We start from the raw sequence: 23705 nt of genomic DNA on the forward strand, positions 1-23705 counted from the left end.
CATGTCTTTCGGAATGCCACTCGACCGCGGGGTGGACATGCAGACTCCACCAGAAGGCACTCCCGGCACTCCAGCCGAGAACAGAAGGGGAGAACTTTTTGCTGTGAGGCAACAACGCTACTGCTGCACCACCAAAGCTAGTTATGAAAACAAAATCACCACTGATTCTAAAGACAACCACAAAGCATTCTATAGCTATGTCAAGAATATCAATGGCAACACTCAGACCTGCTCTGAGTTACAGCACAATGGCACTAAATATACAGAACCAACTGATATTGCCAACATCCTGGCAGATAGGTTCAGTGCTAACTTTACCCCCCCATCACCCCCTAAAGGGCCCATCTTTTTACTGAAAGAATGCAATGTTCCTGTAATCACGGCTGTACAGGTAAAACCACACTCTCCAAAGCCAAGAACACAGCATCCATGGGACCTGACAACATCCCAGGCTGCGTTCTACATGAACTACAGAATGAACTGGCACGCCACCTAAGCACCATGTTCAATCTTAGCCTCACCTCAGGCTTTGTGCCCACTGAATGGCGCACAGCGATGATTATCCCACTTCACAAAGGGGGAGGCACCACGGACCCCAGGAACTACCGCCCCATTAGCCTAATGAGCCTGGTCTGGAAGGTCATGGAACGTGTCATCATGGAACTTATAAACAAAGACATTGGTAATCACCAAACTCTGAACCCCATCCAGTGTGGGTTTGTAAAAGGCAGATCAAGTCTCCTAAACCTGATTGACTTCTTTAAAGCAGTCACCAAACCCATAGACGATTGTAAGGTGGTTCATACAGCCTATCTAGATTTCGCCAAGGCTTCTGACACCATCCCCCACTCTGGAATTACAGATAAACTCACTAAACTAGGTATAAATCCCTATGTCACAAGATGGGTTGCCAGTTGGCTAACTGACAGAACCCAAACTGTGAAAGTAGCAGACTCCAAATCCGACTTCAGACCAGTGACAAGTGGAGTACCACAGGGTTCAGTCCTGGGTCCTCTCCTGTTTGGTATCTACTTTTCTGAAGTACAGGCTAACACAGAAGGTCTTTGGCTAATGAAGTTCGCAGATGACTGCAAACTAGGAGCCATAACTGAAACTCCTAACGATGTGGACATCCTACAAAAGGGCCTCACTAAGACAGATGCCTGGTGTCAAAGCCATGGCTTCAAGCTCAATGCCAAAAAGTGCATTGTCACCCCCTTTGGTAAAAACTCTGTACCCATGAGCTATCACATAGGTGGTAGTCTACTTAACACCGAAAGTGTGATAAGAGACCTTGGACACAGGTGGACAGTAGTCTCTCCTTTGATAATCACATTGCCACAGTAGTCAGGAAATCCTTCTACATGGCACACTTCATCACAAAAGGTTTCTCATCCAGGAAAAAAGATGTCATTGTTCCCTTCTACTCGTCACTCATTAGAACCATTATAGAGTACAACGCCCCTTTTGGTATGTACCTCACAAGACATCTACAACAACTGGAAAGGCAGCAGAAATACTTCACAAAGAGGATTACTGGCCTCAAACAGATGCCCTACGCAGACCATCTCAAAAAACTCCAGCTTTACTCTGTCGCATATCGCCTTCTCAGAGGTGATCTCTGCCTAACATAAACAGCTATGTCAAACCCAGAGCTGTTGGACATGCTGTACTTAAAGAAATCCCAATCCCTCCGAGATACACGCTCTAGGGACCTAAACCTTGTCACCACAATAAACAGAACATGCTGAAGGGATAGATTCCTGTCCCAGAGACTTCCCCATACTCTGGAACAAACTATCTCTCTATATCAAACAAAGCTCCTCATTAGCACTCTTCAAAAAAAATCTTGATGAGTGGATGGGAAATAGGAAATTCACCCCAGGGATCACCTCTGTGGCTCTGCTCGACAGGAGCATAGGAAAATAATTTTCTTGGGGGGCGAAAGCCAGGGTACCTTTTTGGCTAGGCTTGTATAGGCCCTAGGGCTGATAGCCTAGTACCTACCTGTGAGCCTATGAAGTGAAATGAGTCACCTTTTCTCCAAAAGTCACCAGTTTAAAAGGGATTAAGAGGGACAGAGCTAACATTTTAGTTAAAATCAGGGACAGTTGAGATGTAGCAGTTTAACCTAATTTTTTTTTTAGCAGGGGTGCAGGGAAGAGGCACCCCCATTATTGGATGTGTGTAGTCTTTCACTCTTATTAAGTCAGTAATGCCCTACAGCAGAGTTTCGTATGTTTTTATTTAAACATTACAGTTTTTAGTCTTCACAGATTAAAAAATAATATCTAAAACCATCTACCACGCTTATATGAAAACCCCATCAAAATTTGGCACTGCCCACCCCTGTGCGAACAACGAATGGAATGAACTAATAAAACCAATCACCAAAGGACAGGACACACAGTAGTACTATAATACTTCGTTTGGTGAATAACATATTGAATAGACATTAATTACGGTGCTACCATGCCTTTTAACTGTCCCTGATTTGACTCGGAATGTACTTTTGTCCCTCTTACTTGAATAAAGTGGGATGGGTAACTGGAGCTACATGAATTAACAGACTCTATCAAATTGTGTATCATATTTGCATTTTTTGAAGTTCACTTATATTTTTTGTAGTTATTACTTTATATTTGATAATGCAGTTTCTTGTATTACTGTATAATTTATATTGTATTTTCTGCCTTGCAATATGGTTATATTCTTTTTATACTATTTGTGCGGTAAACGTAGATTAATCCTCCTAAAATTTGTGACTTTTGGAGAAAAAGTGGAGAATTACATTTAATAATAAACAATAATACTTAATAACTAATAATTATTAATATTACTTAAAATGTATGTCTATAATATTAAAAATGATGCAACCAAAGTTTCCTCTACCAAAGACGAAAAACCCCAAAGAAAGCACTAACAGTACTATGCCATTCTACGCACAAGTATGGAAACGTACATTAGCGAGTACGTCCTGAGGTCATCAATGTGCGCCAGTTACTTTTACTCCACTGTCAGATTTGCTGTGTAAGTGTGAACTTTTCTTGTGGGCCCGGTGTTTTGGCACGCTAAGGACAGTTGAATACTCTTGGTAAAGACCGAGGTTTACAGAACAGGTTGTGTAGTAATTATAAAGTACACTATGGAGTATTTAATCGGTATCAGGGGGAAAGACTTTGTTTTAGTAAGTGCAGATAATGTGGCAGCCAGCAGCATCATCCAGATGAAACACGGTGAGAACGACTTCTATTCTTATTTGTTTTACATTTATTGGAGATGGTTTGATCTAAATGATAACCCAGATGATATGTGCTGCTTAAAGAACACATCCTGAGTGAAGAGTTTAAGACGTTTAATTGCATAAATATTGAGGAACTTTGTTTTCCTTCTTAAAGTGGTTAAACTTTAGATAGGCTATCTGTAAACGTTCTTGCATTTTGTTTGATGTTGTGTTTCAGTAAAATGTTATTTCTACTTTTCATTTTCTTGCTTTAGTTCAACTGTGACACTGCAACCATACTGTAGTAGACAATTACAGTATGGCTGCAGTGTCATGCACTAAAACCCTTTCACTTTCTATTCTGCTTTGTCTATGTGTATTTATCTGTAGGTATAAACATATAAATGTGGATGTATAACATTTATGTCGTAGCCATTAATTTTGGAATAGTATTTTTGTCTTACTCATGATATCATTTCTTGAGAATACTGAGAAGTGGGTAAAATACATTGATCGTCTCTATTGAGAGTTTCTTTGTTGTAGGCAAATGAGGATGATTATTGAACGTTTTATTACTTTAGGCTAGTTTGACATGCATTATAAAAATTCATTGTGCAATTTCTCTTTTTTTCGGGAGGAGAGTAATTGAGAAGAGAACATTTTCTTGTCTTAAGTAGAACTTTTAAAATTGCAGGTGGACAACACTCTAATATTAGCATAGGTCTGAATATGCATATGCAACATCAGAAACAAAATGTGACTGGTTGAAGTAGTTTAGTGGGCATCTAGAGCATCTGTTATATTTGTTTCATTGCTGTTTTTGCATGGAGCCATTCTCACTCCTAGTTTCCCATTATCTGTTATTTCTTTTACACAGTTAAAACGTTTTGCACTTTGTCCCAATTTGGTATTCTTATTTATTAAGTAGCTCTTCATCTTACATTATAACCTTTTTATCCGCCATGGACAGATCCAGTTTTAATCTCCTCCTTTTCTACCTGCACAACATGTACACTCACTGTCTTTAACTTCAAATGACCTTTATTTATGAATTGATGTATCTCCCAATAAACTCCCCTCTTAGCCATGCTCATAAGTGTTCTTTCAGTACAAACAGTTATACTATTTCTGTAGTATTCCATCTACATATGGAAATATCCAGTCACAACCTGCATTAGTTTTTCCTTCCTTCCATTCTTTGCTGTGTTTATAAGTTAACACTAGGCTGTTAGTTCAGTGGGTCTTTGCAGCTTTGCCATTGAGCCCAGCAGTCTATTAAAGACATTAATTAATACCATAGCCCTGCTTAGTTTTTTGGTCCCTTTTCCATAAAAGCTGTTGGGGCCAGCTGGGGGTTGGTCTTATGATTGCCCATCCAGTCGTCCAGGTGACGCTTAAAAAAGGTACTAGAGCTGCTATGCTTTACCTCCAAGGGGAGTCTGTTCTGTAGGAGTTCTTAGGTCTCCATCTTTTCATGATAATTTGTTCTTGCTGCTCTATATATTTTATTGTAACTGTGCTAACCAGATGTTTTCAAATTTTTATCAATTTTTTTTTTATTTTTTGGGTGGGCTAAAGAGAAAGATGGAGGCAAAGCAGGAGTGGAGAGGTACATAAAAGAAATGCAGTGGTTTTGCCTTTCTCACATAACAGTTGGCATTTGTTTGTAGAGTAAGGTGCAATATATAAAATTAAATGACATCATTTCTGATGTGCATTAAACACATTAATTAAAACGTTTTTGTATTCTTTACCTGGAAATGCTTGAGCTGCCAAAAGCTGAAGGTGAACAGGTTGAACTGTGGTTTCATGAAAAGATTCTTTTTGTAAAGGATTCAAATATGAAAGTTCAGGTTTATATGACTGTATCATAGGTAGGTACTAGGCTATCCGCCCTAGGGCCTATACAAACCTAGCCATAACGATTCCCTGGCTATTGCTTCCCACAAATATTTACTTTCATGGACCCCTGTCTAGCAGGGCTGCTGTTGTGATCCCTGGGGTGAATTTCCTATCTCCATCCAATCGTTAAGGTTCCTCTTGAAGAGGGCCATTGAGGCGCTCAGTCTGATATGTATGGGCAGCCTATTCCAGAGTATGGGGAGTCTGTGGGTCAGGAACCTATCCGTCCAGCATGTTCTAGTCATTGTGATGACAAGGTTAAGATCCCTGGAAGGTGTGGCTCGAAGGGATTGGGATTTCTTTGTGTAGCATGTCCAACAACTCTGGGTTTGACATGGCTTTGTATGTTAGGCAAAGATCGCCTCTGAGTAGGCGATATGATACAGTATAGCTGGAGTTTCTTTAGACGGTCAGCATAAGGCATCTGCTTTAGGCCTGTGATTTGTTTTGTGAGGTATTTCTGTGGCCTTTCTAGTTGATGCAGATGTCTTGTGAGGTACATACCAAACTGGGCATTGTATTCTATAATGAGTCTAATGAGGGATGAGTACAGAGGGACAATGACCTCCTTTTTTCTGGATGAAAAACCCTTAGTGATGAGGTGTGCCACGTAGAAGGATTTTTTTAAACTGCTGTGGCTATGTGGTTTTCAAAGGTGAGACCACTGTCCACCTGTGTCCCTAGGTCTCGGTGTTTAGTGTACTACCACCTATGTCGTAGTTCACAGGTACGTGGTTTTTCCCAAAGGGGACATTTATACATTTTTTGGCGTTTAGCTTGAGCCCATGGCTCTGGCACCAGGCATCTGTTTCGGTAAGGCCCTTTTGTAGTATATCCACATCATTTGAGGATTCAATAATGGATCCCAGCTTACAGTCATCTGCAAACTTTGAAAGTCAAGAGTCCCTTAGTGTTGGCCTGTACTTCAGAGAAGTAGATGCCAGTCAAGAGTGGTTCCAGGACAGAACCCTGTGGTACACACTTGTCACTTGTCTGGAGCTGGATTTGGAGTCTGCTACTTTTACAGTGTGTGCCAGTTTGCAACCCATTGAGTGATGTAGCTTAGTAAGTTTATCTGTGATTCTAGAGTGGCAGATAGTGTTGAAAGCCTTGGGGAGGTCCAAGTAGGCTGTGTGAACCACCTTGCCCTCGTCCACGGCTCTGGAGACTGATTCAAAGAAGTCGATCAGGTTCAGGAGGCAAGATCGGCCCTTCACGAACCCAAACTGGGTGGGGGTCCAGTGTTTGAAGGTTGCCAATGTCTTTGTTTATAAGTTCCATGATAATACGTTCCATGGTCTTGCGGATCAGGCTCGTCAGACTGATGGGACGGTAGTTCACGGGATCCAAAGTGGATCCCCCCTTGTGGAGTGGTATGACTGTAGCTATGCACCACTCTGTGGGCACGAAGTCTTAGGTGAGGCTATGATTAAACATGGCACATAGGTGAGGTGCCAGTTCATTTTGTAGTTCATCCAGTACACAGCCTGGGATGTCGTCTGGCCCAATGGATGCTGTATTCTTGGCTTTGGAGAGTGTATTTTTTTACCTGAATGGCCGTGATTACTGGAATTTGATATTCTTTCGGTATTGAGATGGGCCCTTTAGGGGGGTGAGAGGGGGCACTAAATCTATCTGCCAGGATATTGGCAATATTCTTGGGATCAGTATATCTAGTGCCATTCTGCTGTAGCTCAGAGCAGATCTGAGTATTGCCATTTAGATTCTTGACATAGCTGTAGAATGCCTTGTGGTTGTCTTTGAAATCTTTTGTAATTTTGTTTTCATAACTAGCTTTGGAAGATTTTATGAGGGATCTCTGCTTTCTACTGAAGCTGGTGAGGGAGTTTTTGAATCCTGGGTTCTTCCTGTTTTCGGCAACAGTTTCTTCCTTCTGTTGTACAGCTTGTTTATGGCAGGGGCCACAAGATCAGCTTTCATTTTTTAGTGGACAGCGTCTTGGTTCTATTTGGAATGGCTCTGTCCATGCATGAGTGAATGTGCTCATACAGCACCTTGGTGTAGGTTTCAGCAGTTGAACTTCTAGTTCCCATCTGCATGGGTGTCATGAAGTTTGTTACTTCTGACTTTTGAAACATGAAGTTGGCTTTGGAGAAGTTTTTTACGGAGGTTTCCTTAAATGGGAGTGGGATGTGGATGCCAAGGGTGATTAACTTTATGGTCTGATCTGACCAATGAGGGGGTGACCACTGGTGTGGGCCATCAATCTCCCGTGTTGGTAATGACCAGGTCTAGAATGTTGGTACCCCTGGTGGGACTATGAATTAGTTCTCTAGGGCGTTGGAATTTATGAATTCCAAGAACCGTTGAGCGAAGGTGTTGGTACAGGAGTAGTTTTCCCACTTAATGGGAGGGTAGTTGAAATCACACAGTATTAGGGTGTTTTGTTGTATTTTAATATTTTCCAGTGTGTTTAGAAAGGTGTAGTGGGAATCTTTGGGCATGGTAGGGGATCTGTAGCAAGCTGCAATTTGTATTGCAGTCTTTTCTAGTGTTAGTTGCACCTGGATAATTTCAGATGCATTGTGTTGGACAACCAGCCTGGAGGTGTGAATATGGACACTCCTCCACCTTTTAGTGTTTTGGTCCTGGTTTGGTGGCCAAAAAGTGTGGTACGAGTTGTAGCCTGGTATTGCATGGGGTACTCTCTGGCGCTTTGAACCAGGTCTCAGTTACTGCACAGATATCGATGTTCTCCATTTTTAGGAGAGCTTCGAGGGAGTGCATCTTGAGGTTTAGACTTCTAGTATTGAGTAGTATTACCTTCAGATTTTGCTTGCTTGTACAGCATGTATGATTCCTTTTACATGTTTGAAAGTGCTGTGCAGAGCCTCGATGTAGAGTAAAATTATGATTTGGATTGCCAAAATGAGCATATTGAATTAAAATGGAAGTATTTCAAATCATAATGCAGAAACATGAAGAATAATTATGTCTACATAGTTTCGTCTGTGTTTGTAGATGATCATTACTTTCTAGAATTTGCAAAATTATGGGCACCCACAGGACATAATAGAAGCAGTAAGAAAATTATTTTAATACCAATTCCAGTACAAGGTGGCTTGGGAGACAACAGAAAGGGGTTACTATAATTGTGTGAGTATCATGTGATGAGGGAAGGGAGAGTGACTACCTGAAATGAATCATCAAGAAATGGCAATAATTCTGCGGTCAACATAAGAGAAAAAAGTAAAGTATTAACTGTCACCGGGAGATATGTATAATGAGTGTAGTTTCCTGCATGAAACAAATGGGAACAAAGTAGTATCTTTCTTCCTGAAAGAGGAGCATTTACTTCTCCCAGCTTGATGAAATGTAAGCTCTTCCAAAAAATCTGCATCCATCTGAAGGTGAGTGAATGTGAAAGACTGTTGGATAACAAAGCAGTAGAAGCATTGAAGGGCTTTTGTCTCGAGTTTTAGTGAATGAGGGAACAAGCATTACCGTAGCCGATTTAAATGTGAAAATATTTTGAGTGTCTTTCATGTCAGCAGATAGACAAATGTCCTGTGATAGGCTGAGGACACAGTGGTAACTGTGTACCACTGTGTATAACCCAAGTAGCAAGAACGGTGCAACTGGTATGAAGTAGCACTGCTACTATTGTGCAGTACAGATACTCCAGCCATCCTGATCCTCGAATGTTAAGAGAATCACAGAACAAGAGTGGTAGTACTTCTAGACACAGAATGTTTAGATTTAGAAATTAAAGGGGGGGATTCAATTCATGCTTGGCTTTTAATTCACAATGGATGTGATGAGGTCTTTAAACCATTTGTTAAAGCTACCACCGTCACCCATGATGTTCTACTTTTGTTCAGTGTCTTGCTGCCAGGTAGGGCCGCTGAAGTGTGATCCTTGGCTATAGCTTTGCTGAGGTTTGTTCAGTAGCTTTAATCAGTCCTGCTGTACCTGTGGCATACAAAATTTATACAAGGTAGTTCCACAGTGATACTTCTCACCAACCTTTTTATTTACTCCTGGGTGTATAGAATTTCTACTACACCAAATGTCATATACCATTACTGGTCTCTTCTTAATCTCATGTACGTTATGCTTGCATTTGCTCCTCCTTTTTTTCCCTGGGTGTTAGATACTGTACTTATTTTGGTATTTGTGAATATTGAGAATGAAAAAATCAGAAGTAGCACTGGACCTAGCCGTGGGACATGTAGCATCTCACCTGCCAGTAGCCTTGTGTTGACAATTATTTGCTGTCTCCATTTATTGTGAACAGCTGCGTTGAAATATATATTGAGCACACGAGATAGTGAGGGGCATTGCAACAGATCTCTATAGTACTGGAGCAACACGGTTGATATGAAAAAATGTCCTTTTTCTTGTTCTCTGCTTTTTAAATCTTTTGTTATGTGTTGGAGGACTGCCCCATTCTTTCATCAGAAATAAAATAAATACTTTGAAGTGCAGGTGCTGAAAGCATTGTGTTTGTAAGAGTGTGTGTAATGTACTGTTTGCATATGTGTGCCTTTGTGGTCGTTAGCTTAGTAAGCATCTATGAACCTATAATACCTTCAGGAAATGGAGAACCAAAAAGAGATGCTTGTTTTCTTCTAGACTGAAATCTAAGAAAATTGACTTAGAATGGATAAACATATCATCAGAAATTTTTTGCCACAAAAACAGAACTGTGCGGGAAGGGAAGAAACAAAATGCCACCATAGCAACGTCTAATAGAGAAAGCAATTAAGATGAGAAGTATCACTGTTAGAAGAACAGTGAAGAGGGAACAGATCAAAGATACTACAAAAGATAGATGTGGTAAAAGCAACGCACAGGATCAAACCAGACTCTGATCTGTCAAACACTAAAAATATCAGCACAGGCAGATAAATGTAAAGGGCAGGTAGAAAATAAGCAATTCAGTGATGGGCAAAGAGTTTTATAGAGAACTGGGAAATAAAGATAAAGGAATCGAAACACCACCTAAAATGAAGACATGGACACATTTTGGAAAAATATTTATGAAGACCCTGTGTAACAAGGACTGTGAATGGAGAGAAAAATTAAAATAAACAGTAAGGAGTTCTAATGTAGAGGGTATGAAATGGAATGGCTTAACTGTCAGAGCAACTGAAACAAAATTAAGAAAAATGCCTCGCTGGAAACCCTAGGCCCAGACACAGTAGCTAGTTTTTGGCAAGTATTAACATATTCACAGACAGCTTTAGCCCTAGTTATGCCATGACAGAGCAAATTATTATCCCAGGGTTAACAAAATTAAAAGGGGATATTCCAGTGTGGTTCTCTGTCACGGTTGCTGTTTTGTCTTCACTTTTAACCAGCCAATAAGTTGTTTACTTACCAGATTAGGCCGTGGTAAAAATTAGGCTCCCAGAAAACAACCTTGTTTAATGACTTTTCATCTTTTTTTGTGGACGACTTTAAACTGTATAATTCATCAGATGAGGAATTGAAATCACAAGTGCAAGTGGTTAAAATTGTATCAGATGATACAAGAGTCTCACTGGTCTTAATAAATGTGCAAAAGCAACATAAAGAAAGTATGAATTTGTGACAGGAGTGTAATTTAAAGGAACCTGAGCACAAGGAAGTGTCTCCATATTTAGGAATTGATGAGGAATCGGCAATAAAACGTGAATAAGTACAAATAAAACTCAGTAAGAAAAAAATACTTCTGTAGAATGAAACTAATGATTTACAGAATCACTGTATACCAACATTATATATTCCTCGTTCCAAAGGAGGTATGGGCCTCCTAAAACTGATTATACGTACAGAACTGCAGTTGTGGGACTGCATACATATCTGCTGAATTCATCGGATACAACAGAGTGAAACATGAGGAGAAAAAGTCCAAGATGACTTACTTAGTTTAGCTGAAGCATTTTGATAACAAGTAGGAATAGAAATCAAACCAGAAAGAAGTGAAGAAAAAGCAAACGGCAACAGAATGTTTTGAAAATGTAAGTAGGATCAGATAAGAAGGAAGGACATGTGGAAAAGGCATAAATATTGTGGCAAGCACAGAGACCTCCCGGAGAAACCTGAATCAGAGTTTGATGCAGGAATGGTTGAGGACTGAATTGAAACCAAAAGATTGAAGGGTCAATAATGGGAGTTCCAGGATAGTGGACTACATGCACATTGGTTTTCAAAGTGTACTGAGCCTGTGGGGGAAACGAGACAAATTGCAGAATTTTTATAAAAAAAGAAATAACAGTTGCATGTCTTGTTGCTGGGTGTGATACTTTCATGGAATAAGGCCTGTAAACTGAAAACTACAAATCATGTGGTAAGACGTTTGCAATGGGGATTGTGCAAATACTACAGTACTGAAGTAGCTGAGAAGCACTGGGAGCATGAACCACAAAGCACTGCAGAGAATGAAGAAGTTTATATCGCATGGGGTTCACCCACTACCAACAGTGCAAAAAACTTTTTGAGAAAAACTGATGTAGGAGACTACAAAAAAAGACAAGTGGCACTGATCATTGAATCTGCACCAAGTGATTACAGTTTCTTACATGCAGTGAGAAAGAGAGAGACCGTTATAAAACTCCCTGATTTGCAGACAGAAACAAGAGCAACATGGAAGAAAGATAACCCAGTTCCAAGAGTAGAAGGAACAACGGGTTTAATTAAAAAATTATTGTCATACTTCATATAACTCCCTAGGAGTTACAGAAGGAGGCGGTGTTGGGCACACTCCACTAAAAGTGTTCTTAGCAGTATCCACAAAGACTGAAACAATCGTATTTCATGAACTTTTAAATCATACCCTGATTTAGGAAATGGGTTAATTCCCATCTTAGCATTAAAAACCCAAAAGAAATAAACCAGGAAAATCCATCTATATCTAGGCAGTTTCTTCAATGCTTCTCCAAATAGAGTACTTAATAGATGTCCCCAAGTAGTTTTTATCCTGTGCCTGTCAGCCACTTAGCCATCCCAAATTAGACTTGGCCCACTCGCTCCTCCTATATAAGGGATCGACAGCACTGTGTGAAGGTAGTTATACCAGCAGACACAAGGGTTGCTTTTGTCCTGAAGGTCATCCCAATAACGAGGGTGTTTTTTTTTTTTTTCTGTAGTCCTAACCTCACCCCTCGCCAATGGAGGGCAGTTACCCTTGTCACTCAAAATCCCACTACCACTTGCAAATGCATGCTCCACTGCACTCACTACTGAAGGCTACCATCAAGTGATGGGTTGCTGTGGTGAAAGCCTGCCTTCAGGATGCTACATGCAATGCTGACAGTTTGCCGACCGATTTGGGGCTCTGCTTCATCCCCCAAAACAGAACGGGCACATTCATCATCCTCTCCCAGCCACCATCAAGTGCCCAAGCTGCTGTTCAAACAAACAATGGTCCTCTGGGAACTAATCAAGGCTTTACCCTCTTCAGGTCACCAGCACAAGCTACTGTGGACATCTGATCTTTCTGTGACCGCTCTTTTTGCACTACAAAAATTTTAATATTGACATATGGCAAGATGAGTATCTCTATGCAATTCTAGACTATCTTGGTTTCCATAAGAAAGTTCTAGTTGCGACAATTTTGGTTGCTCATCTTCCTTGAAAAGCTGTAGCAGAAATGAGTCCTTGGAGAGGATGTTAGCACCATATTTTACGTATGCAGCTGGTTTGGCAAAATAAATAAATTGTCAACTTTGTGGAAGGAATTAGTCCCATCTTCACAGAACCTGGACTGCCAATTGACATGATGCTCCTACTATTTCCACAGTGAAAAAAGAAAGTTGGGCAGGTGCAGGTGTCACCCTGACTTCATGAACCACAAGTGAGAAGTCATGATGAACACGACCTCAGCTTGCAACTCAGAATGTGGTTTTGCTGAAGTTATGGCAACTAGAAAAAGAAATCTTCCAGTAAAAGTATTTTATTTCTGCAAAGGTAGCTAGTTCAAATGGAAGAGTACAAGTTCTTCTAGCTTGAAGGTCTCAGGGTGGAATGGGGGGGGGGGGGGTAATTTAAAAGATGATGTGCAAAAAAAAAACTATTCCTGAATGAAAAAAGTCAGGGATAATTATATTCACTGACAGAAGACTAGCAAAGGCCAAAGTCAAGAATTTCAGTGAGATTGTCCAGAACAAAAAGGGTAGGGAGATCAATATCCTTTTTTAGATGCATTTTAAAATAGTCCTTCCATCAATTTAAGCTTTCTAAGAACAAGATCTCAGGGAAGACATTGATTTCTGCTACCTTAACTGAAAATACAGGTTTCTTGACAATTTAGTAGAACTGCGTAAGTTATGTTATCAAAGAGTTAAGATCTGGATGTGATTTGCTTGACGGATAATACAAACATGTCTTGAAGGAAGTGACGTGGCTTCTGGAGCAGGGGCACCAGTGTCTACCAAGAGCAGAAAAAGACTTAAGAGGATAACCAAAAGTCTGAATCTCCAAGGAAATGGAGGAAAAGGACAGAGAACACCGGAGGCCATTTATGTACAAAGGCATCCTTGGGTCATGTTCCTTGGAAAGGGGACCGGAAAAAAAACATTTTTTGTCACTTGCACTTGGTTGGCTATGTTAAGAGGTCATCCTGGGATCTTTTCCATCTCTAGAACAGGTCCCTTGTTATAGAGTGGCTCATACACCATTTGTAAGGCATTATGAGTAACCTATTACAAGGCACATGCTGCTTCCTGACAGAGGATATACCTTTATTTGTTGAAGTACAGCACAACAGGTATGTTGTTACAAGTGTAGTGGGAGAATGCCTTAAAGTCTGTCAGCATTATAAGAAATGCGTCACCTCCAACACATTTAAGTGAAGATGGAACTCCTGAAATGCGCCAGCATCCGGGATAGTCATTCCACCCCACAGTGGATGCACTAAGGTGAGTGACACTTATACAGTCTGCACCCAAGCTGCCATTCAAACAGACTGCCTGGACAACATGCAGGGGTAAATTCAGGACTTCACCCCTCTGTCATTGGCTACAGTGGTCATCTGACCATCTCTGTGACAGCTCAACTGAATCAATGGAGTTTGCATCATACCACCACTGCTGATGGTGTTTTATAAGTTTCAGTAATCCTTAAGGAGACCCAACAGGGTTTGCGATTCTGGGAACACCAGACTAAAAATGCTTTCCAGAGAACGCTCATAATTTGGCACAAACACTACCATGAGATCCAGCATATTGAGGAAGTCATCCACTGACAAACATCAAAACAAATGAACTTGTGTTACTGCCTTCTGCAGGACATTTTTAATATGTCCTGAGGCAAGCAACAAGTAGCCAGTCATCTAAGTAAATGAAGGCCCTGACTCTAGGCAGTCTCTAGTGAACTACTGTAAGAGGCACACATGAACCTTCTATGGAAAGTGCATTCCTGGGAAGGGGCCCAAGAGCCAAAAGAAACCAGTCCATTTCACCTCGCACTGATCTTGACTCGCAATAACTCTGCTATAGAAATCTCACAAATAGCAGCTGAGGTACACACATTCTCATAACGGATGTACTCCCAAGTTATTTTACATTCAGATCTCCAAAATGGACAGACCCCTTCACAAACCAGGCACAGTCCAGAAGTAATCCAAAGGAAACAGAGTATTCTAGCTATAAAATGTTCCACTGTTGTAAAATAAAAAGCACAATCCAGTTGTAAAAACCTACTACACTTTATTTCTGTTAAGTGCTTTTCGTCTCACTTATAGTGAGACTTCTTCAGACCACATACAGTTACTTCACACTGTGGTATAAAACCTGTTGCACTCTCAACTTCCCTTCAGTTAATTACACAAGTAAACTATGCTGCTTGATTAGTAATTGGTAACTGATACATCAGTTAAGTTAGTTCTTCACTGTTTCTTAGATTTCAATAAATGAAGCTCCTAAGTAATGTGGTGTGTGTGTTGCTTACATTAAAAAATATATAGGCTCTTGCTGAAATACATGTACTTGCATCGTACGATCATTAAATCAATGTTATAAAGTTTTTGTCAAGTGTTGTGAATTTGTTTAAAATAAATACTTGTTTAAAATACATAGTTGAAAAACATAGTTAAAAAGAATTTTATATTTAGAATAAATACTTGTTTAAAATGCATTCTTAAGTTTCACTTCTAGGTCCATTACTTAAAACATACCTTGATACATAAAACATAAATCAAGACATTAATACATCACCTCTAACGAAACTGTTGCAACTATTTGCTTGAAGCATGCAGTATTTAAATAAATGTAAGTATCTAACAAGTCTTGTCTAACAAACCTGTCTGAAGTACATTTCCTGAAGTTTATAAAACAAACAGCGCTAGTCCTAAGTTACCTGATAATGTGCATTCAGGAATGATGAATAATAAAGAATAATAAGCAGGGCTAAGGAAAGGCAAGGGAAAGGGGGGGGTGGAGATTCTACAAAATTTTCTATGTACCCTCTAGAATGCATGTTTAGATTTGTGACTTAATATCTTGAAAGGCTCTTCAATTTCAATATACAAGCTGTTGAATAAATTTCATTCAAACCAGGGGCATGACAGGCACACGGGTTCTTAGTTGCCAGGACAATTCTAATTTTTCCAAGAGTAAAGCAGTTGGTCTGCCTTTCCCGTCTTCTGCAACACTGTCTATTGCTCGAAAACCAAATGAGTGGTTCGGGTATTTACCTACATGTCTGGCTAAGGCATTTTCTAGTTTACACTTCCTAATACTATAAAGGTGTTCGTACACCTTTTCCCTAAGTTTCCTGTCGGTTTTACCGATGTAGAACGCAGGACATGGTTTACATGACGCTAGGTAAACCACACCCTTGGAGTTACAGTTGAATTTGCATTTAGTACTGTACTCCTGCCCATGGATAGAAACATTCTGAGTTGTGTCAATGTAGGGACAATAAGGGCACATCTGGCATTTACACGTTCCTTTAGTATTAGCAAAGACTACTTTTCCTTTATTTCCTTCCAACAGGTTCTTTAGATCTTTTTCCTTTTCTAAAAACTGTTTTAGGTGGCCCTTGTAGTTTACCGGATAGAGAACACTATCGGACTGAATTAGGTCCCAATTCTTACTTATGATCATTATTCATGAAGTCACAAATCTAAACATGCATTCTAGAGGGTACATAGAAAATTTAGCAGAATTCCTTTCCCTCCCTTTCTCCCCCCCCCCCTTTTCCCTTGCCTTTCCTTAGCCCTGCATATTATTCTTTATTATTCATCATTCCTGAATGCACATTATCAGGTAACTTAGGACTAACGCTGTTTATTTTATAAACTTCAGGAAATGTACTTCAGACAGATTTGTTAGACAAGATTTGTTAGTTACTTAAATTTAGTTTCAGTAGAGGTGATTTATGTATTAATGTCTTGATTTATTTATGTATTAAGGTATGTTTTAAGTCGTAGACCTAGTAGAAGTGATTGCGGTGGTGGTGCTATGGTAGCATTGTCACCTCACAGTAAGACGCTGTCCGGTTCGATTCTCGGCTAGAGCATCTTCTGCGTGGAGACATGCATGAATAGGCGTACCTTCGTTGAAGGGCTGGTAACTCGGCACGTAAAAATCAACTACCAATCATTAGCGGACCGGAGTTCCGCTGTGGCGACCCTTAACCGGGAAAAGCCGAAAGACACAACAACAACCTAGTAGAAGTGAAACATTTTAAGTATGTATTCTTAACTATGCATCTTAAACAAGTATTTATTCTAAATGTATATTATTAACTTTTTAACTATGTTTTTCAACTATGTATTTTAAACAAGTATTTATTTTAAACAAATATAAATTCATAACACTTGTCACAAACTTATAAAATTGATTTAATTATCGTACGATGCAAGTACATGTATTTCAGCAAGAGTCTACATATTTTTTAATGTAAGCAACACACACAGCACATTATTTAGGAGCTTCATTGGTGGTGCTGCGGTAGCTTTGTCGCCTCCTAGAAAGACGTTGTCCCGTTCGATTCTCAGCTAGAGTGTCGTCTGTGTGGAGGCATACGTGAATGGGCCGTGCCTTCATTGAAGGTTGTGCATCAGGGCTGGTAACCCGGTATGTAAAAATCCACTACCAATCATTAACGGACCAGAGTTCCACTGTGGCGACCCCTAACCGGGAAAAGCCGAAAGACGCATTTACTGAAATCTAAGTAACAGTGAAGAACTAAATTAATTGGTGTATCATTTACCAATTACTAATCAAGCAGCATAGTTTACTTATGTAATTAACTGAAGGGAAGTTGAGAGTGGAACAGGAGTGGAACAGGTTTTATACCACAGTGTGAAGTAACTGTATGTGGTCTGAAGAAGTCCCGCTATAAGTGGAAGAAAAGCGCTTAAAAATAAAGTGTAGTAGGTTTTTACAACTGGATTGTGCTTTTTATTTTACAACAGTGGAACATTTTAATAGCTGCACTACTCTGTTTTTCCTTTGGATTACTTATGGACTGTGCCTGGTTTGTGAAGGCATCTGTCCGTTTTGGAGATGAGCATATTTTTACTTGTTGCCATTTTTTCTACCTTTATTTTACATTCAAATTAGACATTTACAAAAATCGCAAGCCCCCCAAACACACCTTTCTTGCATCATTACTCCCACTTAAATGTCACTGCACTCCAGAGACTGACAAATGGACAGGCAAAATAATACCTGTATTTTTTTTTTTTTCTTAGGATTGCATGCACTTTAGACCACCCACAAATTAATAGCTTATAAGCAATACAGTCTTGCACCAACACAGACAGCAACAAAATGTCCATAACTAGGCGCCTTAAACTTGGCTGATCTGACCAAATGCCGGCAAGACTAGAAAGTTTTATCTGCAGAATGACTGCAATGGCAATTGCTTCCCTGCTTGCTACAGACCTTTTTCCCCTGCTTCTGTTAAAAATTCATTGTGCTTTTCTGGTAAAGGTGTACTGCACAACATACAAGCTACATGTAGTTCTTTGCCCATTCTGCATTTCACTTTGAGATCATACTTCGAGACTGAAGTTGATGGGATTTAATCTAGCAGAAGTGCATTGTTCAGAGACTTGCGGCAGATTTTCAGACTGCTTTCAGTGTAACTGACACTGTTTTTTTGGAAAAGGAGGGCATGCTTCATTGTTGGTGGATTTGTCTTCAGAATACTGAATATTGGAAGCAAGCTGCCTGCTAATAGGCAAAGATATTCCATTCACTCCTGAAAACTTTCTCTTGGGTATGTTAGAGGATTTTATGGGGGAAAGATAGCAGACTGCATTAGCCACAGTGGTTACTAAAATATTTAATTATAAAATGAAAAATTGCTGTTTTGCAAAGATGTTGGTACAAGGTGGAGTTTGCATTATAAATAAGTTAAGTATCAATGGGCATTACTCTGAACTGAGCTGATTTATATATTTTATTTTTCTTTTTTAACCATCTTCTAGGTTTCTTTCCTTTCTTCCCACAGCCATTTTATTATTTGCATATCGTGATAGCTGTTGATGTAAACATTGTTAATATTTTATAATAAAGGGAAAAAAGAATACAGGTTACACCAAAATTTACTCGGGCCTGCCCGGGATACTAAAAAAAACATTAAGACCGGCACTCTGCTAATAAAGTAACACCATCTAACAAACAAATTAAACCCTGACATAACAGACCTCCAACAAAATGTCAGTACTGGTCATTACTGCTGTTTTCCTTCTGAGCCAAATTATTAGTTCTAAATGGCTACGCTTCTCAGAATTACATTGGTCTGCTGACCCTTTTCAGCCATGACCTAAGGTCTAAGATCAAAAAATGTCAAGATTATTACTAATCAATATTTTATAGAGAATACGTACATACGCACTTCTCAACTTCTTAGCCCAAGAATTGTAAACAAAGCCAAAAAATAAAGGTGTATTGACAAAAACCCCAAAAATCATATTTTTAAACATTTCTCTTATAAAAATCATTGTATATACACCTACCACAACCTGACCTATCCCTCTGGATTCCTAAATACTAGATATGTGTTCTTTAAGTCTTAGTCAATATTTCAGAAAAGAGTAGAACTAAACTGTACTATTTAAACAGTAAATGGAAGGGGCTTGTCTAAGCTTCACTTTTTTTTCCTGAGATGCAACACTTCTGAGATCTCCAGGAGTAGCAGACTAAATCTGAAGTATATGGACGAAGTAGACAAATTTACACATTTCACTGATGAAGTGGTATTTTGCAGATGCTTTTTTTGATTGTACATGTTATCAAAATGCCGTGCAGTTTTATATTTTAAATTGTATTTCAAAGTTATCCATTATTAAGATATTTCAGTTAATAGGGACTGCTGGGAAGAATATAGTAGAGCTGCCACAGCTTGTCTTCAAATGTGAAGTAGACTCTGTTCCAACTGTCTATTAGACTAGTAATTGAGTTTATACGTTGTTGGTAATTAGATGCGAGTGATTTTTTTATAATTGGATTAAATAGTGATACCGTGTGTGCCCTCCCAGTTTGTCTCTTTGATCCTAGTTTAATAGTAACATTTTATTCATTAGAAATGCCAGAGTTTTGTTGTGATTGCATTTTAGACCAGAGATGTTTGCAAAGAAGTCTAGATTATGTAATAGGTGATCTACTGAATTTTCAGTATCCTTAGACGTTATTAGTAGGTCATCAGCAAACAGTTGTATCTTGGGGGATAATTTGTCTGACACTAATTTGCAAAAGGCTCAATTGCCAGGGGCAAAGAGTAATGGGGAGATGACGCACTCCCGTTTAGTACCTCTTAATATTTTGAATGGGCTGGATAGACAAGATCTATTCTTTACATAGGCTATGGACTTTTCGTATAGTTTTTAATTAGTCCTATAAAGACTAACTTTAATCAAAATGATAGTTAACCTAAAATCTTATTCATTGGCCGAGCTCTAATAATTCCCCCACCTGTCAAAATTAAACAGAAAATGAATAACTTTATTACTCGGCTTCCTTTGGTATCCCCAAAAAAAACAAGAATTGCTCTTCTCTGGCACACCACATGCTGGGATGAAAGAGGTAAGTGTTTCCAAATATTGATTGATTTATTCTGTATTTATTAATATGGTGTTGCTTTGGAATATTGGAAATCAATACATGAAACCTTACTTCTTAATAATAATAGGACATAGCTTGAATCATATACTCAAATACATATAAGCATCTTTATATGGATTTTAAAAATATCCATTCAAAATGAAAGGTCAAAACTTGTTCTCACACCTCTTAAACTAAATATTGCTGTTTTAAAAAGCTTATGTTTTCTAATCTATTAATTAAGAATTTATTAATTGTTTCCTATGCTTACACAAATGAATGTTTGATATCTTTCGATACCCAGAAAATGTTAGAATTTAGGAAGGGTGACCTATTTTATTAGAATCAATTTCTCTCAGCTGATAAAATAAGTTCTGCAGACTATTTGATCAGCAGATACAGTTTGCAAAATTGCAATTGGCTGGACATTCAAACTTGTAAGGATTTTATACATACCAAGCTCGTACCCTCATTAGAGGCATACAGTAAGAGTAGCTTAAAAATCTTTGATTTTATCTCAACAATTACTAATTGTTCACCCAAGAACACTTCAGACGTGCTATTAATTCTCAGAAATTATTTTAGCAAAACAGATGTTTCTTTTTGGAATTATTCAGGTGAAGTATTCTCAGAAAAAGATAAACTTTGTTTACAGTCGGTGAAGGAATCCACATCTTTCCAGTTTTGGCATGTATATACATGGAAATTTTTACGTAGATGTTTTTTCACCCCACATAGACTAACAATGTACAAGGAAGATGAAATGTTTATGTGGACACCCTGATGCTGACTGGATATATGGTTAATTGCAAAATAATTTCCCCATTTTTGGTTAGACTTATCTTTGTAAAGCTCTATGGAATGACAACTGTATAATTTCTGAATCCCTGATCCTTTTCAGTGTTCCTGAAGTCATTCCTCAAAACATTTTTACTATGGTCTATCTTGTCTATAGCAAGGAAAATTGTTACTAAAAATGGGAAATCCCAATCTTCTCCTGTCTTAAAAGTTGTTTATTCATCTTGTGAAATACATTTGTAAGAATGAGACTGCTACTACAAAAGCAAGGCATAACAACACAACCCATCATTTAATTGTTTGGACAAAATTGTCTAATCTGTTGGAGAAATATTGTGTTCTCCCATCTATATTGCTTTTTTAGTTGTTGTAGACATTGTGTATAGTTTTTTTTTTCTTGTTACTATACTGTTAATTTATTGTGTTATATAATGAATAAAAACATTTTTGTGGGAAAAAAGCTGCCACAGCTATGGATACATTTTTGAAAGGCACTTCAGCACATCAACCCATTTGGTCAAAATCATTTCATATGGTTTGTTTAAATGGGACAAGGCCTTAACAGTTTTTATGTTTAATTCAGCAAAGGAAATTAAAAACTGGTGGAAAGTGACAACATATTCATACTTTAACATGTGGACGAGGTCATATATTTTAACTTTCTAGGTTACAAAAATTTAAGAGAAACCAAAATCTGTGATTACAGAAATCAGAACATATATTTGCTGCTCATCTACCCCCTTGGCAGGATTTGCATATTAATCCTAACTGTCAACTCTGCACTACACAAATGCTAGAAACATGCAGACGTGTTGATAGATCATGTAATTCAGTACCTTAGACTACAACAAAAGTTAATTCCCCTGCCAATATGTAATCATGAGGGAGATGTGTCCCCCCGCTAAACAGTTTCTTTTGGGGGAGTGGGGTACTTTTAAGAAAAACGAGAGACGTGTCTGCAATTTCATACTTCTCAACTGTACAGATTTTTGCCGCATATTTTTGGTCTATTCCTCAAAATGTGTGATTTTCTGACAAATCATTGGGATGATCTGAGGTCAAATAAATGACACACATTTGAGTTTTTGATTTCAAATCCTTCAGAAAAATGCATGTTAGAACATTGCTAGAGTAACAGGGTTTGTAAGTTTTTTTAAGAGTAATATTTAAAACTTGTCCCTATTTTTGGACCGTTATCCCTGTTTTTTTGTCAGACTTTATCCAGATTTATTGCACTGAGGTTGAGAGTTATCGTCTGCATCCATCTGTATGCTGCCAGCAGCTGTATAGAATACCCCAATGGCTGCACCATTTCTCATGCATTTAACGTATGTGAAGTAATGGCTGTTTTGCATACGTTTCTGACTTGCAGGTACTACAGACTGCACCTTCACATGGTGTGGTTGTCATCAGCACTGATGCTGACATTCATATCCATGCACTGTAGGTAATGCACACTCACACATGCTTGCCTTCCTTCAAATAAATTCAGTGGTGTGCTAAAACAGATATCTGCAAATCCAGTACTCTGAGGCAATTTGCGCTTGGATGGCGCTAAATACAGAGCAGATATTCACTTTCCCAAGTATGCTGAAAGAACAGCGCAAGGCATGCTATCTATAGTACTGCATGTACACAGTATGCATACCGTGCAGGTTCATACGGTACTTGACAATTTAACGTATGGCTGCATACAGGTTTAGTACGGTTATGGGAAGTTTTAAATTATATGTTGAGAAGTGTGTCCCGTTGCCATGCACAGGGAATGGTGCTTAATATATTTGTTTTCTATTGCTTATGTATACATTTTTGAACAATGTGTGCCAACTAAAGCTTTTTGCATATTCAGCATTTTCATATCTTCGCTGTCATGTACATTGCAGTACTGATGCCACAGACCCTGAAAATAGCATCTCTCCGCTATTAACTGTGGCTCATTCTGTCTCCATATGTAACTGGCCTGTTGATATCGAGGATTAATCAGTCACAGGAAGGGTCACGTCTCTTTTCCTGTTCACTTTCATTACTGCACCTGAGACTGTGCTGAGGAAATGTCTACATGACAAGTCTTTAACATACTCGGATTAGGTAAGAAAAGTGCAATTTGAGATGAAAGCAGTGGGCACTTCAAAGTCAATGTAACCTATAGAGATCTGTCTTGCTGTCCATAGAATGGGAACATTTGCCCCCATATTGCTCCTACTTGAATGTACTGTCTGACACTGCTGCACCTCAAGATGGGGAGAATTCTCCAAGATATGGCATTTCAGGATTCCCACATTACTGTTTTTCCTTCACTATTTAACATTTGTGTCATATTTTTTTCCTCACGTCTTAAGGTGATGTGGGAAGGCCATGAAACAACCATCACACAAGCTACTACAGTCAGAGAGATTCGAAGGAACTGAGGAGCATAGGCAGCCCAGACAGCTGTTGCATATGATCTTCTCTGAGAATTTGGCTGTCAAGGGCAGCTGCATAGTTTGGCAGCATCTACAAGGAGGTCACAGTTCTGGTCATGTATCGTATTACAGCGTTCCAACATGAGACCCAGTACAGTAGCCTGCATGTTCTTTTGAAGGACAGAGGTTGCCATGTACATCTAGAGATGCTCGTTAATGGCAATAAAGATTCCTACAGGTGTTGTGCGTTTTTCACAGACCACATGATACCTCCAGATTCACCTCCTATATTACAAGCAGTACTCCTCTTCAAACAGATACAGTCATAAACATGGGTACATGGACAACTCACCTTCATTCAGTTATCATGTTTCCACC

The 23705-nt window shown here is 39.0% G+C and overlaps 1 protein-coding gene across 1 annotated transcript in view; it reads left to right on the forward strand.

The window, feature by feature from the left end:
* Positions 1-2992: 2992 nt before the first annotated feature.
* PSMB2 (proteasome 20S subunit beta 2) overlaps positions 2993-23705 on the forward strand; it is a 404353-nt gene continuing 383640 nt past the window's right edge. Inside the window, exon 1 of the mRNA XM_044059542.1 lies at positions 2993-3236. Within this exon, the coding sequence (XP_043915477.1) occupies positions 3146-3236 (91 nt within the window). The 5' untranslated portion in view covers positions 2993-3145. The remainder of the gene's footprint in view (positions 3237-23705) is intronic.

The sequence above is a fragment of the Protopterus annectens genome, chromosome 1.part2 (genome assembly GCF_019279795.1).
Source record: "Protopterus annectens isolate FY-2018-M chromosome 1.part2, PAN1.0, whole genome shotgun sequence".
In the NCBI taxonomy this organism is placed as follows: Eukaryota; Metazoa; Chordata; order Ceratodontiformes; family Protopteridae; genus Protopterus; species Protopterus annectens.